General features: G+C 42.1%; 1 protein-coding gene across 1 annotated transcript in view; it reads left to right on the top strand.

Annotated features, from left to right (window-relative positions):
* The window catches only part of LOC103368907 (transcription initiation factor TFIID subunit 4), a 99,860-nt gene extending 84,238 nt beyond the window's left edge, over positions 1-15,622 (top strand). Inside the window, exon 14 of the mRNA XM_008297440.1 lies at positions 13,264-15,622. Coding sequence (XP_008295662.1) covers positions 13,264-13,437 — 174 coding nt within the window. The 3' untranslated portion in view covers positions 13,438-15,622. The remainder of the gene's footprint in view (positions 1-13,263) is intronic.
* Positions 15,623-19,717: the final 4,095 nt, after the last annotated feature.

The raw sequence follows: 19,717 nt of genomic DNA, 5'->3' as shown, positions 1-19,717 counted from the left end.
GCTGGTGTTCACGTCCTGTGTGGTGCCGTTTTATATTTAGACTGAGGTTTTTGTTTCCACTTGCTGTTTGGTTTAGGCACCGAAACTGGCTGGTTAGCTTCAAGGAAGTGTCACGGTTTAGGTTAAAGTACGTCCTTTTACAGCATATTTAAAGCTTCCACTTCATTTTCTGTATTACCAAAGAAACAAGTCCTGCCTTATCTAATTTAGGATTGTTTGACTGGTAGTTGGAAAGAAAAACAAGATATGTTGATTAGAAACGTATGTGTGATGCGTCACCAGCAGACTTCATCTGGGAGAAAATAGTTTTCTCTCAAAACATAATTAAGGATGAAGTAGGAACATAATTTTTCAGAGACAGAGCTCCTGCATGCCTGTCTTCTTCTCCAAATTAAGGGCATGCCAACCACCATCCACTGTAGGTCACACACTGACTATGGATAAGCACCATAAACAAACAACAACAAATAATGACTCTTTAATGCACAACACTAGCACATGAATAGAAGACATTACAATCCTACAAATGCAGCAGTGTTGTCTGAATGAAAAACAGAGACAATAATCATAGATTTCTGCTGCTTTGAAGCTTTTAGTGTCACCAGGTCTGACTCTGGTTTTTTCTGCTAAGCAGCAGAACAAAGATGTTGTGGTTGGACATATTTGGCAACACTTGACCCCTATCCGCTTTTTCTGAAACAAAGAATTGGCATCACTAGTGAACCTCAATGTTTCTGTGTCTCTCATTCCCATTTTGATTCATGATCACATGTATTTTTTAGATTGCATAAATTATGTATTTGTTGGACTAATGAATGCCCTCCACTGATAGAACTTTGGGGGAGTTGTGAAATAGCTGGATATGGCCTCTATCACCCGCATCAGCGTTCTGATTACATGTCATGGCAACTCTGAGCAATGAGATGCGGTTTGGCTGAAAAAGACCTGCTTGGCCTTTTGGAAGATTTTTTATATACACATACGGTACACCAAGGTCCAGAGAGCCACAGAATGTAAACATACCTCCTGGGCTGGCCTATGTCACTACACACCACTGCTTTGTTGTGTGTTTGCGTACGCATTTGTATTGAGGTGTGTGCAGCTACGCATGTGTGGTCTGACTCGTTGACAACTATAAAACAGGCCCCCGCTGTCTTTATTACCTGTTCGACCTATCCCAACCGCTTTGTTCCTGCGCTACGTAGAAACACATTGGCCCGTGCTTGCGTTGGCGTTTTCTGTTCCGTCGGAATTTAATAGAAAAGGCGCCATTTCACCACGGAAGGCAATGGCTCTGGGTGTGTGCTGAAGCTGTTTGGATACCAGGCGGCGCCGGAGGTGTGTTTGCTGGGCGCCGATGGGCAACTCCTGCAGCTGCCCGCCTCAGGTGCAGGAAGAATTGAGTACTTCCTTTTACAAGATGTGTAATTATTATGGCAGACAAGGGTGTGGATTTAAACCAAGTCAATATGTAGATAAGCTTTATACACACACATACACACACACAGCTGCTTGGAGAAGGATGCTGTTGTATGTGGTATAATAAAGCAGGTTGCCAAAATGCTGTGCAGGTAGGAAGGAAGCCTTCTGGGCCCGTGGAAGTGGAATCTGATGGGAGCATTGAGGCCTCCAGGAAAGTGCCAGCAAAACCATAATGAGGAACTTCATGTCTGAGTCCAAATTTTGCGACGCTGCCATTCGTACCCGCCCCCCCAACCCAATGGTAACTGACAGAATATTATATGACTTTAATTTTGACATTGAAGTGCCGAATGCGCCATGTTGTGGAATCACTAGAGTTCAGCCGAACTAGCAGAAGTGCTAGTATAAGTAGGTTATTTATATTAAACTTGCAATAACATCATAAACGCCCCGAATGGTGAAGACGTTTGTTTCCGAATAGCTGTAAAAAACTCCTGTCGGCTTCTCACCCTGGCAGCTCGCTGGATAAAAGGCAATGACACTGGGGGTCACGTATGTTCACAGAGGCACTCTATTAAAGTTTTGGTTCGTCTTTCTGGGCCATCTATATAAAACATGAAGCTGCACTCTTTCCCCAGAAGAGCCTGGATTTTAATCAGACCTGCTCTTCAGACAGACGTTTTCCTGCTCCTCGTACTTAGCAGGCGCCACATCAGGTGCACGGGGACCAGTGTCAGCGGCACTGGAACTGAGTCTGTGATGGCTAAATGATGTCAAAAATGGCCCCATTAATGTCAATTTGAGATCAAGGGCCAATTCATAGCGCGAACCTCTGCCGTAAATGTGCTTTCTAATCTCTTCCATCTGCATATCTACTGTGGCCCCTCGGTGCGTTCCTTTTCTTGTAAGTGAAATGTGTCACTGCTCATATGAGGATTTATGTGAAGACTGACAGCTCAGAATACAGCACATATCTGCGGAGCGCTGGGATCCGCCGTGCTGCCTTTCTGCGTCTCGTTCTCAAGTCGGTGTCTGTTAGCGCGCCCGGGTTCTGTGTTATTCAGTGCCATGCTATTCCGCTAGCCTACTATTTTCCCTAATTAGGCCATTTGCAGGATGCGTTCTCCTTAGTGTGGTCATTTACGTTCGATACCACTCTGAACTGATAGGCTTTTGTTAACTGGTTGTTCCTATTTGCAACGTTTCGCAAAGACATCAAAGGGTGGACCACAAGCCTCATTTGGCAACTTCTCCCAGCTATCCATCGGCTGCAAAACACCCCGGTGCCTTGATTATTAACTCAGTCACCACCCTCTCATTCAACTTGAATTAAAAATTAAAAACCGGCAGAAATGACAGCGCCACACCATTGAAAGTAAAGTGTGTAAAACCAACAAGGGCTCATTAGCGAGTAGTTCTGAAGACAAGCATTCTGACTAGAGACTCATTACACTTCTCCTATTTTAACTCTAATTGGGTTCATTTTATATATGAAACGCCTTGAATATTTAATGTTGAAAAAGTTCTACTTCTGATACTTTATGTAGCCAAAGATACTTGGCCTGTGTTAATTGTCCAGGTTATCAGGCGAGCTGTGAGCGCTTTCCTACTCGCTCTTGCTCTCTTTATGGAAAACACGAGAGAAGAAAAACACTGAACACATTGCTTGGTGGATTATTGATTGGGTCACAGTCTTCAGACAAATAAATCTGATTTAGCAATCACGACAACAACAACCAAATCATCATCTGGATCGCTGTTATGTTAGCTGCTGTTCTGCCGGTGTGCTGTTTTGATTGTGGACAATTTAAATCATCTAATAGATAATAATATGTGAACAACATGTTATTACCCCACGATCCTAAATGGTGTCGCTAACTTAAGCTCCAAAGACTCACCTAATAAAGCCTTTGTAGTATTTAACAAGTTGCTCAGCTAGCCAGGCTTAGAGCATTTTAATTAAACAGATTAAAAACAATGTTATGGTTTCTTCCTCTGGTTGCCTTCACACAATCTTTTGTTTCTCTCAGGTTGAAAAGAAAGAAAGAGAGAGAGGGAGAGAGAGAGAGAGAGAGAGGGGAAACAAAAGCAAGATTGTGTTTCCAGGCAGGAAAGTTTGAAGTTCTTTGTTTGGAAGCAAGGTTCCGGGTGCAGCACACTGTTTAGCTTGGTGACCCTGTGACTGTCTTCTGAGGAATTGTGTGAGCAGCCCTGCAGAATAGTGCTCCAGGGTCGGCTTTCATCTTAGCAGTAACCTGTGGACTTTGAAACTCAGGGCGATGGAATTGCAGCTTTGTCAGTACACTACTAATTAGAAAATTCCTGACCTCGAGCAAGATGTTTTAATTATGTGTTGTGTCAACGAGTTTGCAGATTTAATCCACCGTTGATACACACTCAAGTGTGCAAACTGTGTCGCACATTGTAGTAGATCAAGTGGAATGGAGCAGGGGCTTTTTTCTCCATCTTTCTCTTCCCCGTGTAACCTTACGCCTTTCCTGCACCATGTTCGTTAAGAGCCATCACATGCTTAAGTAGCCAAATTAGACGTGGAGTTAATGTGTTAGTTCGTGAAAAAGCTGGTCTGATTTGCCTTGGTTTGTGGGAGGCTGAACAATGTGACAGTATTGTGCTGGGTGTGAGCTCTCTGTTGCAGTGAGTCAGTGTGAGGGAAGGCAGGAAGGGGTTAAACAGAAATTGAGCGGGGATGCTGGGGGCAGCAGTGCTGCAGAACATAGCAGTGTTCGTGCGAAGGCAAGTCATTTCCCGAAACACTGCAGACACATGGCCTGCGGCGCTCTAAAACCTTTGGAGACCAAAATGGCTTGCAGGAGTTAGAAGTAATAAGGTGTTTTTTTGCCTTCTTTCTCCTTGACTGAAATTCTGCACGGTTGCTATGCATTGCCATGGAGCTGTGTAGCTGTTTTTATGGTTTATGTGGGTATTAAGATGCTCTGCAACTGGCCATTTTTGAGATTTGTTGTTGTTTAGTTGTGAAGCAAATGGAAGTTGTTTGTTTTGAAAGTAATTCCCTCATTTTTTGTGCCATGATCAGAATGCTAGCCCTCACTCCCTTCTCTTTGTATTTTCCCCCTTTTTTTTCTTTCAGTTTTTTTGCACTGCTATTCACAAAATAACAAATTAACAAAAGCCTGTATGAGACAAGAAGGAACAGACATGGCAAATGCATTTCACTCACCTCCATTTTTTGAAAGCACAGTGACAATGGCAGCCTGTTGTTTAGGCTTTTCTACAGAAAAGGAACCTGTGATAGGAACAAAGGCCATCTGTGTCGGTGCATGAACATAAAGCTGTGGTATTAGTCCATTCTGACCTCTGTGATTATCGGAGGACTGAACCAAAACCCTTTTCATCCTCTCCCCTGGTTCTGTTAATCTTGGCTGCCTTGTCTGCTTCAAAGAGGGGCTCCGGCATATAATCTGGGTATGTACATCTGTGAATTATTATTCTAATTCTTTATACGTTTATTAGAGCTGAATAAACTCCACATCAAATACATCACTCGGGCAATGTCAGAAAGCCCGGGGCGAATCAGCCGACATCTGTTAACTCTTTCAAAATGGCCTCATCCAGCATGTCTGTGGGCGTAGAGGAGCGAGAAAAAGGAGAGGCGAGAGAGGGAGAGAAAGTCTCTGTTGCTGATTAATGGCGGCCGTAGGAGAGGCGTTTCAGGCCGAGTTGGAGATGAAGCGGGGCTGCACTCCCACGGCTGGGCTACACACTGTAAACACTGTGAAGGGACGAGGCAGCGTTCCCCAACTGAAATGCAGCATGGAGGAGAACATGTGGGAAAGCTTTGCTTCCTGGCACATAGTCAGTCAACCAGGCAGTCAGTCAGTCAGTCCTTCAGTCAGTAAATTAGTCAGTCAGTGAGTCAGTCAGGCCCTCAGCCACTCAGCCAAACAGCCAGCTCTTCAGCTCGCCTGTCAGTCAGCAAGTCCGTCAGTCAGCCAGCATGCATGCTGGTTTGTCAGTCAGTCAGGTAATCACGCTGAGAGGAGGCCCATCAGGAGTACCTGCAAGTCCCTTTAAAGGATCTACACACCAACTGCACTTACTGGGCCACCAAATCGTGACCTCTCTGTCAGGGTGGCCGGGATCACAGACCAAATTCCATCAATATTTGAGTAGTGGCTGTTGTTAATTTCCATCCTGGCTTGAACTTTAAAAAACACCACCTGGTTCAGCTTTTGCTTCACTTCTTTGTTTAGCTTGTCAACAGTCTGTCTCTCTTGTGCTATATATGTCCTCCTTGCCTGAAGCATAGACATCAGAGTTTAAACAGATTTTTCAGCATCAAAGTAATAACAACAATAGAGTAATGTTGCATCATGCACAGCTTATCTATCTCTCAACCGACATGGGGCTACTCTTTATCCGTCAACACGAATGCTGAGCAATGTTTTCCCCCCATGTTGCAGTTTTAGTTAACACAGTATGTTAGCTGGTGTGTTGTCACATACCGGTACATATAGTACAGCCTCTCTCACCACGCAGCCCCCTGTCTGCAACTTCTGCCGTGAGGAGCGTAGTGCTGAGGCAGCAGGTTGGACTGTGCGGGGCCGAGCAGCTCTGTGTGCCTGGCAAAGTGGGCCATTAACCCACCGCCCTGAGGTGTGACCTGGGCCAAATCCAATATTGGCTCCGGCATCAAGGCATAGGTGCCACTCAGGGTTCAAAGCCACAGATCAGCAAGAAACCCACCACCGCTGCAGCCCAACCCCCGTTGCCTTTCTTAAACAATAAAGGACTGAATGTAAATTCAGACTGTAGACACCTACAAGCACCGGTGCTGCCACTGCACAACTGGAGACAAGGAGTCAAAAAGAAAGGAACATAGACAAAAAGAACGACAGAGAGGGTGAAGACATACATTATTAATCTAAAGTAAATTTAGCAAATTTGGAATTCATTTTGGTTCCCTCAAGAATGAGGTGAAAGTTGGTGGTCATCGGTGGTACACGGACATCAAAGTGTGACCTGCTGACTTTACTTTTCTATGAAAACGTTTTGAATTTTTATGCACATTAATTATCATAGACAGTGAATGAAAGTCCAAACATATCCGCCCAGTCACTCCAATTAAATCTGCACACATTGCATTCTACAGCTTGCTCAGTTATAAACATGGTATGATGTAATGTCGGCCCAGTGTTGGACACAATGCAGACATTTGGTGTACTTTCAAAACCACATTACTCAACAATGCCTTGTCACACAGAGAAACACCCTCTATTAGTGGAAAGGGTGCACTGTAAAAACAAAAAATCCCAGAAAAAAAAAAAAAGAATATTGTTGCAAAGGTGCCAGAAAATGCGTTTTAAAAAATGGTGGAATATCTCAAGGTTCAAAAAATCTAAAAAACAAAATGGTCTAAATACAGGCAATTATCTGTAGAGTAATGATTGTTTTTGCAGATTTTAATCCAGTAAAAATGTAATTTTACACTCACACAGTGCCAAGGAAAAACATGTAAATTAGTACTTTTATTTCAGTGATTCTACTGGACGTTATCTGTAATTTAACTAGCCGGAAAAATATATAAAATAGCATTCAAAAAATGTACCATTTTCAATCCATAATATACATTATGTTTATTTCGAGTAACAGCTAATATCTGTAAAATAGTGGATTTTTTTTTCTTACAAATTTAAATAAAGGTAAAAGAAAACAAAAAAGATTTTTGATATGAACCATATTTACAGTTTTTGTCTTTTCTGGTTTTTAGGGTTAACATTTAAATTAATACTTTTTTTTAGCAAAACATTTAGGACTTCGATCAGGAAACAGGAGTGTGAGAATGGGTGAAGAAATGAGTAAAGAAGTTTGATCTGTGTTCATAGTGTGAGACAAGCATCATTAGGAAACTGGTTCTGCTCTTTTTTGTGATATGTGTTCCCTATCTATGCAATGATGGTTCATTAGTGATTCAAATGAGACTAATTGGTGTTGAGATGGACACAGAGCTTTATGCAAATTCTAACTATGATTGAATTTGATGTAAATTCAATTTTTTTTCCCCCCCAAAACCTTTGTTGCACTGACAAGCAACTGGCATTGTTGTGTGCTACACCTCAGTGCAATAAACACTTCCACAACAATTTGACCAATAGGAAGGGATGTAAATATGGATGCAGGGCGAATCAGTCCGCTTCTGTGGTTAAAATACTAAATACTGCCAGTCTCTCTAAATAAAAATACATTTGTTGGAGCTGATTTCACTGAAAATTTTTCAAACTTCCATCATTTGTCAGTGATCTTTTTTTTCAGTTGCTTTATATCCCGAGTACAATACTGTTGACACATAGCTGTATTATTTATAAATCTAACTCTAATGACATTTCACTTTATTTGCCTGATTATTGCATCGCAGCACAAGAACGTGTGAAATGAATCGTGCATTTTGATGCTTCCTTCAGCCTCTCTTTCAATCTGTCCTGTTATTTTCCACATACTGTATTGTATTAATCGTCAGCTACACAAAGCACGCTCGCTGTTTCTCATTTTGTGTGCATGCGCGCACCGGAAACCGCAGCGAGTGAAATGGTGTAAAATAATGCGTCTGGCCCATTGGCACGTTGTCATGTGTGTCAACAGAATGTCGCTGAAGACCAGAGCCAGGAAAGAGGCCTGATTAGACGAGTTTAAAACCTCTCCTCTCCTCTCCTCAGGTTCTATCCTCTGCACTCGCTCTCTGTTTTTCTCTGTCCCCAGCTCCAAACAAGTCAAATGTCTGAAGAGATGTATCGAAGTATCCCTGCGCGTTCTGTACGATGGATATGTCATATGACATAATGCCTCGGAGCAGCCATCACAGATAAAATGACAGATGCTGTTTTTTGCCTCATGGATCTTTCTTGGCCAAGCTGATTTTGAGACTTTCCTTTTTGCTCTGCCCCTCTCTCTCTTTGTGACTCTGCTCTCCTGCTTTTTCTCCTCTCCTCACATTTTCTTTTCATCCACCATGACCTTACAAAGCCTGCCATTTTGTTTTTTTTTATTGAATTTCAAACACAATTACTGTGTAATTGCTGGCGACAAGGACAGCGTGGTCGTTGATGTCTCACTTTCCTTTTTAACTGACACTCAGCCATCTGCTTTGTTTAGCGTCGGTTGTTTACCCCGCCCATCCCCTCTTCCTCCTCCACAACATGATTTCCTGCGTGTACTGGCGAGGGGGGGGGGGGATCGGTCTCCATAGATACTGACAACAACATACTGGTGTTTGGGTTGTTGGCTTTTTTTTTTTTTTTTTATGTGGAGGGCATGTAAAGACAGAGGGAAGAGGTGCGCTGAGTGAATTCCTGGACGAGCACTGACCTTTCTGCCTGTATTTCGATCACATAAGGCTGCCCTTGTCCCTGAAGGGAATGAGGTATTCTGGGAGCAGCTACCTGGACAGCGATGTCTGGCTATACTCGCTGTCTCTCTCCTCCGTACCATCAGCCACTGCTGCCACGGCACCAACCCCAGCACCGACTGCCCGCCTGTGGCTACTACTGCCCATCCGTCCAGGTGGATGGATGGCTTTGATTGGTAAAATCTGTGGCCCTGTCGCCGGCCGTACTTGTGAGTGGCAGTAATTGGCATGGCAGTAGGCAGGCCCATCTTTCACATGTGGTCAGCTATGATTGACCTGATTAGGCCAGGGTTGCTCCCTCAAGTGAGGGTTTGATATGCCCCAGGGCGCCGAGGAGCTGGCTAGACCCTCTTGCCCCTCAGCCAGCGACCCGAAGACGATAGATGTGGTTGAGGTAAGCTGGCAGGAACAGTGGTCTGGCTAGCCTCACTCATCATCCAGCGTCCAGGGGTCAGGGAGTGTACTGAGGGGAAATCTGAGACAAGGCATCGTCATACAGTGTACACAAACACAAGCATATGAAGGGGCGGGAGCTGGAGGGACTTTGGTTTAGTTCTTGTAAATTCATACCCATCATATGTTTGCAATTAAGGCCCTGTCTGTACTGTGTATTTACAGAGTGGTGCAATCAATGTAATTGTGAGAGGGTGTTCCTGACTGAAACGTCTGTCTTATTTCTCTCTGCCTGGGTTCAAGTGGGCACTTGCTGGATTTGTTTCCCAGTGTTTCTCATTTTCAAATGTAAATGCATCTCTTGATTTGTATCAGCCTCTGTATACACTCCCTCTTTTTTTTTTTTTATCGTTCTCATTTTTCCTGGATCAAATACAAACAACAAGGGCTCCATTTCAGAGTGGGACGTCAGCTCAGATCTATGTCAGCAGTGTTGTTTATTTAGAGGGAAAATCTGTTCATATTCCGGGCGATGTAAAGAGTCATAAAACACACTTAAATTAAAATGATGGTTTCCCTGGCTGTTGGGAACATGTCGCCAGTGTTTTTCTCAGCCTCGTGTTTCTCTAGTTTTTTTTTTTTCTTCTTCACAGAGCTCGTCTGCACCTGAAGATCTGGACGTTATTAGTGCGTCTTTTTGATCTCATTCATGCTCTGCAAGAGGGATTATTTTTCTTAATTGGAGGTGTAGACTTGCTTAGAGGCCACAACATTCCTTACTATTGATACTGTCAATGTGTTTGCCATTCAGTAAAGATTACTTCATTTAGTGAATGGGAAACATAGTATCGCTTGCTTTTAAACCCTGTTTTGTTTCACCATGGAAACTATCCCTTCGACTGCGACACAGAGACAAAGATCTTTCTCTTCCCTAAAGAAGACGTGAGGACACGTTTCCAGAAAAAGACACATGTTAAAGAACAGCATCATTAAAACCCAAATATTTAATGTTTCTGATAAAGAGCACAATTATTTTACTTTTCTGTTCATATTAAAGCTTGTAGACAAAAATACATATAAACACAGCATCACGAATAAAGTGAACTTAGAGCACTTGGGTTTTTCAGCGAGGGCCTCAGGACAGTGGGGGTTGGAGTTTGAATTAGACACTGCGAGGTCACTTTAGCAGTATTGATGGCCACTGTTGATTTAATCAACCACATTTGCCAGCTGAAAGCTCAAAGCTGAAATATTCCCTTCTGTCTCTCGTTAGCAGTGAGATTCCTGCACAGCTCTGGAAAAGTATGGAAACTCAGTTTCGTCATATCCATGTCTGGAAGAACTTTGGAATTGGACAGAAACGAGAATATGAGTCCTCAGGCGTGCTGGCTGCTCTCTGAGGCTGCACTTAGCTGTTAGCTCAAAGCAGTGCTGGGCCTGAAATCAACAGGCTAACATGCACACAATGGAGCTACTAACATCCAGATGCGAAGAAGGTATAATGTTTACCATCCATGTACCATATATACCGAACATACCACCCATGTTTACCATCTTAGTTAAGTATTTTAACATGCTAACAGGAGGATTACTACCTTGCTAAAGCTTATTTTAGGCTGATGATGGGATTTAGTTTTTCATAAACCAAAGTATCGATGGTGATGCGACATTAAGAGTTACAGGCTCGCCATCGTAATTACATTTTATACTCTGGGGACCATGAATGTCTGTACCACATGTACAACCAATAGATAACTTAAATATAGATATTTAACTAAAAACCATAAATGTCAATCTGGTGGTTGCACAACAGGAGTCAAAGGATAACCAGCGTCATCTGGATCCATCCTGAGGCGCACAGAAATGTACTGCAGCCTATCAAGTAGCTGCTGAGATATTTCGGTCTGGACTGAAATGGTGAATCAACACCTTTCTAACATTTCAGAAGAATAAAGAGAGCATTTTGGACAATGGTATTAAAATGACAGCATCTATCCTTCTGTTGCCTTTTTAATAACTACATTTGAAGTGTGCCACCTTTTCAGTAACGTTTCTCTGATCATTCCCAGTTTTGTAAACCACTGTTCCACTGTTTGGAAAACCAAAGCAGAACTGACCACCTTTGCCTCGAGTTCTCATACGGTTCAGGTTGTGGGTTATTAAGTTCCAAAAAGCATGGAAAAGCAGCTGTGGTTCATCTGCCTTCTGTCCAAATGGAGGACTTTTGATGGATCTGAAAACAAACTAGGTTGAATTGTTGCTACATGTTAGAAGACAATACGGACTTCTGCGATGAATTTAGATGGATTTTTAGAATTATTGGTGATGGATTTGCCCCTTCTTTGGTCTTCAAGTCATTCCTTATAGCTTTAAGCTGTGTTTGGGCTCATTTTCCTGCTGCAGTGTCAATCCCACAAAGATGCAAACCAGAGGGTGGAGCATGTCTCTGAAGAATGAAAGTGAAGCAAGTGGAACTTCCCCTTTATCAGGGTGGAATCAATTCACTGCAAGTGTTCAACTTCAAAATAGACAAAATACCTCCAGACTTGATTATTCCCAGCACCATGTTTTGTTGTATTGTTGATTCTCTGCTGTATCTCTCACTCTATTGGTCTCCTTACATCCATCCTTCTGTCACTGCCAGAACCCCAAAAACTGGATTCAACAAGAAATAGGACTTTTTTTCCCCCCCGCCTCCTGCTATGTCTTGGTTCACCCCAAGCGTTTGGCCTTGTGTCCCCGTCGTCCAACAAGTCATTTAGAGACGCTACGTTTGCTGATTGGAATCTTGTGTTCTTAATTCAACAAATTCTGCATTTGTTTTGGTAACCTACTTTTCTATTTCTCCGCGAACAAGGATTAAGATGTTAATTTTCTGATGCTGTGGTAATATTTGATCTGCCAGATTGTACTCTGGATGCAGTTGATCCAGTTTCTATCATCCTGCCATGTGTTGCCGCCCTAGAAAAAACAAGTCTGGCCATTATTTGATGCTTAGAAAGCCCGTCTTTGATTAGTGCCCATTTGGAACTTGCAAACTTCGAGAACCACATCGTCAATGAAGACATAATAATTTGGCTTTATTCTTTCTATTATGAACAGGCCCACATAGCAGGTAGCTAGAAGGGGCCCCTTTAGGAAGGATTCCTACCGAGGCAAATCGTCCATTGGGTTTTTAAGGGGGAAAGCATTGTAGTCCCTCCAGTTGCCACATTGTGAGACATTGTTATGGAGTCCAGTTTACCAGCCCTCGGGGGCCCATAATTGCCTGCACGCCTGATTGTGAAAGTGTAGCAGAGAACAGCTTTTTTTTTTTTTGCCAGACCAGGAGAACTGGACATCCAAATGACTTCACATGTACACACATACAGAGATTCCTTGATGCATTTGACTTCTGGCATTTTCACCATGTTTTTACTACTTAGTAGAAATGTTCTTCTGGAAACTTGAGGCACAGCTTTAGTTGAAGTGTTCATTTTCAAAACAGACATTTTTGTAGATTTTCAGAAAACTTATTTTTTTGTTGTTTGCTTGAGATAGTGTCGATCAAACTGAAGTTGAGTGGATTTGACTCAGTAGAAATGACAGAAATAGAGATTACTTAAGTTTGATTGATGTTGTCTCAGGTAGATGATGGAAAAGTGGGTTTTCTGAAGGTTGGTGAAGATGGAGTTTTCTGTTTTTGCAAATGAACTCTTCATTTCTAACAGCTGAACAATGGCTGTATGTTGGTTGAAGTGGACAAACCTCTTATAAGTAGATCCAATCCAGTGTCACCAGCTTTAATGGAAGGATGCACCTTAATGAGTCGGACCTTCTCTGCAAAGTAGTTAACATCGCTGTTGCGGCAAAGTTACTGAAGTGTGATTGTTGACCCACGAATAATACACATTCTTAAATATTCATTCTACATTTTACATGTTCGAACTCCTTTCTAAAAGACTCTCACATTTTCTTAATGCGTTTAGGAAACCATGAGAGGTTTGATAATAGATGTTACAAGAGTCAACAAGTCTTCTTCGAGTCTCTCCATCTCACCCTTCGACCTTCCTTTTTTTTTTCTCCAGGTTTCCGGCAACACGGCGGGCTCCCCGGCCAGCTCCTCCGCCCCGTCCACCTCATCACGCCAGTACACGCGGCAACGCATCACTCGCGTCAACCTCAGGGACTTAATTTTCTACATGGAGCAGGAGAGAGAAACCGCCCACTCCCTCCTCCTTTACCGTGCCCTGCTCAAGTAGCCTCTGCTCCGCTCAGCGCCCACCTCAACCTCCTCCTCCTCTTTCCCAGCCACGTGCCTTCAGATCAGGTCTAATGTTTCAGCTCTGTGTCTCCATATGTACTGTAGTGATGTTTGATGTAGCTTTTAATAACAAGCGAGATAGAGAGAGAGAGAGAGAGAGAGAGAAAAAAAAACAAAACAAAAATAAAACTGTTGTTCCGTGTCTTCTCCATTTAGCTTCACGGTGTGTAGTTAGATCATTCAGTTTAAAGGCCATATCATATTCTTTTGTTGAAGTTGGATTTGTTCGAGGAACGATGTGTTTATGTCACAGCACTTGACCCAGAACTCGCTCCGTGTATCCTGGGTAGCTATTTATTGGCAGAAGCTTCAGTGAACCTCTCAAAAAAATCGGGATTACTTTGGCTAAGAGAATTATGTCCACACCTTGATACAGCCTACAATATTCTCCACGAGCTATTTGTTGAACACAGTTCAATGAATGTAGTCCAGCTGAACTTTAGCAATCTTTACAGATTTCTAGACCAACATGACAAGTTTGAAATATTCAGATTCCAAATAACAGCATCGTGTTCAAAATGTCCTTATTGTACGTGTAAATAGTTCTTTTTGAATTATTTTACAGCATGTATATTTTTATCACATGTAAGCTTTGTAAGAAAAGGAATAATCCATGTGTCGATATTATGAAACCTGATGTTTTGTACAACCATGTGCTTTGAAAGAGTCAAATTTAGACAGTTTATTCTGTAGAGTATTGTTATGAGGCAGACTCCTCCCAAACCTTCTGCAAAGGTCATTTAACAGAACCACGGTCCGCACTATGTGACACCAGTTTCCAATAGGTCACCCTTGTTAAGTGAGTCAGTATTTTTTATTTTCGTTTTTCGAAACCACACAATAATGTGAACAATGTTTTTTATAACTAGTCGTAACTCGTGTCCTCCAGTATGATGCCAGTTTTAGAAGGTAAGTTTTGGTGATGTTCTAGGTGGGTTGGTGTCTGGGGAGAATGAAAACAGACATTCCTTTATCTCTTACTCTCATTGTACCATCTGCACATTACTGAAGTTAGAAGGAAAAAAAAAATAAAACATTTCAAGTGTTCTCAAGGGGAGCCCTGGAGCAACAACACCACCACCATCACCACCCACACTTTGATAAGGACTGAATGACAAAGGTAATCCATGAAGCGTTTTAGTGCGCGGCACTTCTGCTTGTTTGTATTCTGATTCAAAATGAAACATCACAGCTGTAAAGTCATGTTTAACTGTGGAAGGAAGCGGTTCAATGATTCCAGCCTAAAACTGATCCCATTTTGTTTTGTCTCTCTTTGTATTGCCGACTGAAGAGAGCTTACGGGACAAAACACCTGCTTTTTCCATGTCGTCTTGCATTTTCGCCTTGTCATTTTTTATTTTTTTAAAACAATCCTTATTGTATTATGTAAAATTGTCCATTCTGGTTTATTTTTGTTTGTTTTTTTTCTATTTAACTAAATATCTTGGCCTCTATGCAGCTTTTCTTGTCATATTGAAATTTATTTAAATATGGGTGACATTTGAAACAATTGTTGTGCATTGTACATTTTGACAGCACTTTTTTTAATATCTATTTTATCTGACAACTAAAAGCTGTCACTGTATTATAGCAAAGAAATTACTCTTTTAAGTAGTAAATGGTATTGCCAATTTCTGTCAAAGGACAATTATTTTTAACAATTAATATATTTCTTTTTCGTTTTGTTTTTTTTTTCTTTTCTTTTTTTTGAGATTGGCTTTTATGCTTAACACATTTTCATAAATTTTATCTCCAAAAATACCATGTTTTAAAAACAAGCACAACAATACCTATTGTGGTTCAAATGATTTTATTAATGATTTCTATGGTTTCTGGTGGTTTCACAGGAGGACATTTCTACTACTACTACAACTACTACTACAGCAGCTTTTTAGCCAAAATATTAGGACGATATTCCTGATGTAAACAGACGGGGAAATAACATTTCAATGTAAGGATGATTTGTAAATATTGTTTACAAAACTATGTGTTTATTAGAACCACGTTATTTTTGGTAAAACTCTTGTACATATCTTGAAGATTTCCTGTTTGTGTGAAAAAACAATACTTATGTATTTGTACCTATTTTGTAAAGGAATAAATAAGCTGTTTACTAAACTAAACAGACGCTGACTTTGTCCACTTCTTCTTTTGTTTTACTCCAACACTCCTATTAGTCTGTGGATAGGACTGCATGCTGTTAAGAGTCTTAGCAAGGATAAGAAAATGTAAATTCTAGCCTAAAATGACTTATTAACTAAGCAACGTGTTCCCTCCTGTTCATCCTTTACTCTTTAAAGGGAAAACTATGTTATGTTTTTGCAAGACATTTTTCTTTTTTTTTAAACCAAAGTCAACCGCTAATTCAGCCTGCTTCATTTCCATTTCTAACATTGCACATGCTAAGAACAAACTGAGTCAAGCGCTGCTGCTCAACTATGAAAAGTCCCCCTAGGTTTCTGCTGCTAATTAAGCAGAAGCATTTTTGAAAAGACCAAACCGTTTAACTCAGTGCAAAATATTGGGGTTTGGGAGCATATTGGTTTTTTTCAGGATCTCGGCCTATGCCTTCAGTCCCTCTGGAGCTGTAGACTGCTGATCTGGATTCAGCCCTGAAGACGACCTCCCCCCCACTTTAAGAAAATGAACGCACACACACACACACACACACATAGAAGCTCGGGTAAAGTAGGCTGATGAGATTTATCAGGTTTCATCAGTTCAATTAGAGGACACAGAGTTCAACTTGCTGAATGCATGAACATATTTAGATGCTTCATGTGACCAATCTTCTTTTTTTTTTGAAGGGCTACGGACCGACATAAGAGCAACGAGACACACGTCAGATATACAGTACATCCTTTTATTATCGCAAATATGCAAGAAAAGTCAAATGGAGACACTGTAAATGAACACATGCCCTTTAATACCACAGTCTAATTGTTTTAAACACTTTAAATAATATACATTTGCACCTTATTATACCCTTTGAAATGTTTTAATCCATATGTACACAATGTAATGCTTTGAATTCTTTTTCATTCTTTTTGTGAAGAGGACTAAAAGGTCTCTTAAAAACATGAGGGTCCCATAAAACCCAGAGTCCTGATAAATCAATATACAATAACTGTACAACTGACCCGCCTCAGAAGTGGAGTGAATGCCATGTGGACTGGCTGAACACTGACCAGTACTTCATCAGAAAGGGTGACACGTGGGAACATGTCTGGGAAGTTTCCAGTCCTGTCGAGTTTGTCTAGCTCTGGAGTTAACCTGCCATTTATGTGTCCAATCAAAAGTGGCGTCTCATGTTATTGCAGTCAGAGAAACCCATACGTGTGGATTCTTACTTTACTTGCAAGTTGGAATGGTCATTTCTAATCTTTTTTTTCCACAAATGCATGACCCCATAGCTCTTAAAAATTGTCAGAAGCGCATTCTATGATGTCAAGATGCCACGTCGGTGAGAAAAATTCTCTCCTTCCTCCCTTAAAAAAAGTAATGCTTGTAGGTGTGGCTTTATGGCAACGCTGATCATTTTCCCCACGAAAGAACCCAGATGAGTTTCCACCTCCCTAATATCAAGAGGATCAAAGATCGAAGGGGATCAGCGGCGGAGTGAAGTCGCCTGGCCGCGCAGTGCAGTGCGTTCGGAGTATTTTGACTCATCAGTTTGTTTGGTTTGTTGTGGTGTGGTCCAGCGAGCTACGGCGTAGGAGGGCATTTTGAAAATGGGGCATGGGTGGGGGGGGGATGACACAGCAGCAGGGGGTGCAACCCGAGTTTCTACTGGCACCACTGAGCTGGGAGCCTTCAGGGAGGCGGAGGGGGGTGAGGAGCGCTGTGAAAAGCCCAACATGCCTCGGCACATGAAAGGCCTGGTTGACCATTCCCTTTGAGGCGACTGGATGCAAAGGCGCAGGCCACTGGCAGGTCAGAACAAAGACGGGCTTGATTGTGAGAAAGACCCCCGGGGAAGACTGCGCTGGACACCAAGCCCATCTCCATCCACTGGCTTTTCCTTGTGTAATCAGATGGAGCAGATACTCTATTAGGACAACATGGTCAGAACAGCTACCGCCCATTTTTAATGGACGGCTAAAAACCAGCCCAGTTTAACTCAAACAACTGCCAGCACCCACAAACATCAGAATGGGCTTCTCTGTTTTTTTTTTTTCCCCTCTCTCTCTCTCTCTCTCTCTCTCTCTCTCAGTCTTTTGGAATGGAAGAAACAGCATCTGTAAGTTACACACAAACATCAGAATGGGCTTCTCTGTTTTTTTTTTTTCCCCTCTCTCTCTCTCTCTCTCTCTCTCTCTCTCTCAGTCTTTTGGAATGGAAGAAACAGCATCTGTAAGTTACACACAAATATAAAGCATGAAAACTTGGCCTTTCTTGTTTCTGTCTTTGATCCAGAAATGTTGAGAATAAGACCAAAAGAATGAGAGCAGGATAGAGTAAATGCCGCCCACTCGCCTCTTTGTGAATAACATGCTGATGCTGGGAGTACAGTTCACTTTGGGTTCTGCCATACATACATGTAAAGAACCGCTGAAATAATCTTGGCTTAGAAGTGACAATATTGAAACTCGGTCTGAAGGTACTGTGAGCTAACTCTCAACGAAACTGTCAAAGACTGGAGGCCTCGAGGATCAAATGTTGGTACCCCTTCATACAGTTGTGAATAATGCATTGTGTCCTCTTTAGCTATAAACTGCAAAAAGAACCTCTTTATATTTGTACAATCAACAAAATAGGCACCTCGTCTACTTTGGTACCTAGAGTGTTTTGTTCTGCTGGAAGTTTTTTTTTCTTCTTTTTTTTCTCCTGTTTTGAATATTTTAACGTCACAGTCTGCTAAAACATGAGAAGATAAACAGCTCGACTTGGCACTGATCACTGAGTTCAAACAAGCGTGTTGAAGGGAAACAGGGCTCCGTAGGAAATGTTTAAGTGCAAAGAAACATTAAGCATTTAAAGTACATCTCTTGCTGATCACGAGACATACTGGTAAACGTCAGCTCTCCCCCGTTGGTCCTCAACTCCGTAACATTCTATCTCAAAACTGCAATACACTTAGAGCTTGTGCAATTTTGACCTGAATTTCAAATTTACAAACGTTCTCAAAGTTGTGCTAAAAACAAACGTTTTGTGCTCCTGCGAGAGAATCCGATCAGAGACCCGAGATATGTTTTAGAGCTCATAAGCAGAAATTCGAGAGCACTTTTTTGTGTGTGCTACACATTTAACTATAAACAATGTCGAAACACCCAGGTTTTCTTCCATTCCCGTTCGAACAATGGGACTTTTTCCGGCTCCGAATGCATTGCCAGTCAGATCGCTTTAGCCACATAGCCTGCAGACATCTGAGTTTCTGCAGCTACTGCCAAGAAACGCTCCCTCACAAGCTCTCAAAGCCTAATGAATTTCAATGTTCATACATCCTTCATATTGGAGAAAGGAAAAAAGAGACATTTAAAATAATCCTATTAATAATAATTGTTTACACCATGTCATGATAAGAACAGCAAAAGGAGCAAGAAGAACATACTTTAGAAACAACAATGAAAAATCGTAATAAACAATCAGTTTGGCAAATGATGCTGTGTTCGGCGAGGCCCCGACGTCTCTAATCGGGCCTGTGGGGGGGACGATCGTCGGGTCTCGGGGGGCCTTTTGGGGGACTCGCAAGATTGGATTAGGTCCTCTCCTTGTCATCTTTAAAAACATCTTATCTGCCAAATGCTTCCTTGTCCCACAGCGGGCCACACTTGTCAGCAGTCAGACGAGACGTGGGCCTCACAGACACACAACTGGATGATACACCGCTGAAAGAAGGGTAGAGGGGTGGGGTGTATGCTGGAGGGTGGGTCGGGGTTGAAGGAGGGGGGCAAGTCGTGTCCCTCCTAAAGTTTTTTTCATCAGAAGGTACGGGAAAAAATAAAAATAAAAAAAATCAACCAGTCACTGTGCTAACATGGTGAGCTGTGCGCTGCTGTTGTGTCCGTATGTCATCGTTGTTGTTTTTCATCACCGTCCCAGATTCTTTGGGTGCTATTTAACATAATCAAAAACTTTTGTTGCTGATGCTTTTTTTCCTTTGTTTGGTACTACATTCCCCTTCGAGTTCTGCAGAGCCGGCGAGGTTAACAAGCCTCTGCTAATACTTAGGTATGTTGGGGGGGGTGGTTGTGGTCCTGCGAGGGCAGGGAGGGGGG

The sequence above is a fragment of the Stegastes partitus genome, unplaced genomic scaffold (genome assembly GCF_000690725.1).
Source record: "Stegastes partitus isolate 25-593 unplaced genomic scaffold, Stegastes_partitus-1.0.2 Scaffold1221, whole genome shotgun sequence".
NCBI classification, from domain to species: Eukaryota; Metazoa; Chordata; class Actinopteri; family Pomacentridae; genus Stegastes; species Stegastes partitus.
This window is presented reverse-complemented; position numbering and strand designations above follow the sequence as displayed.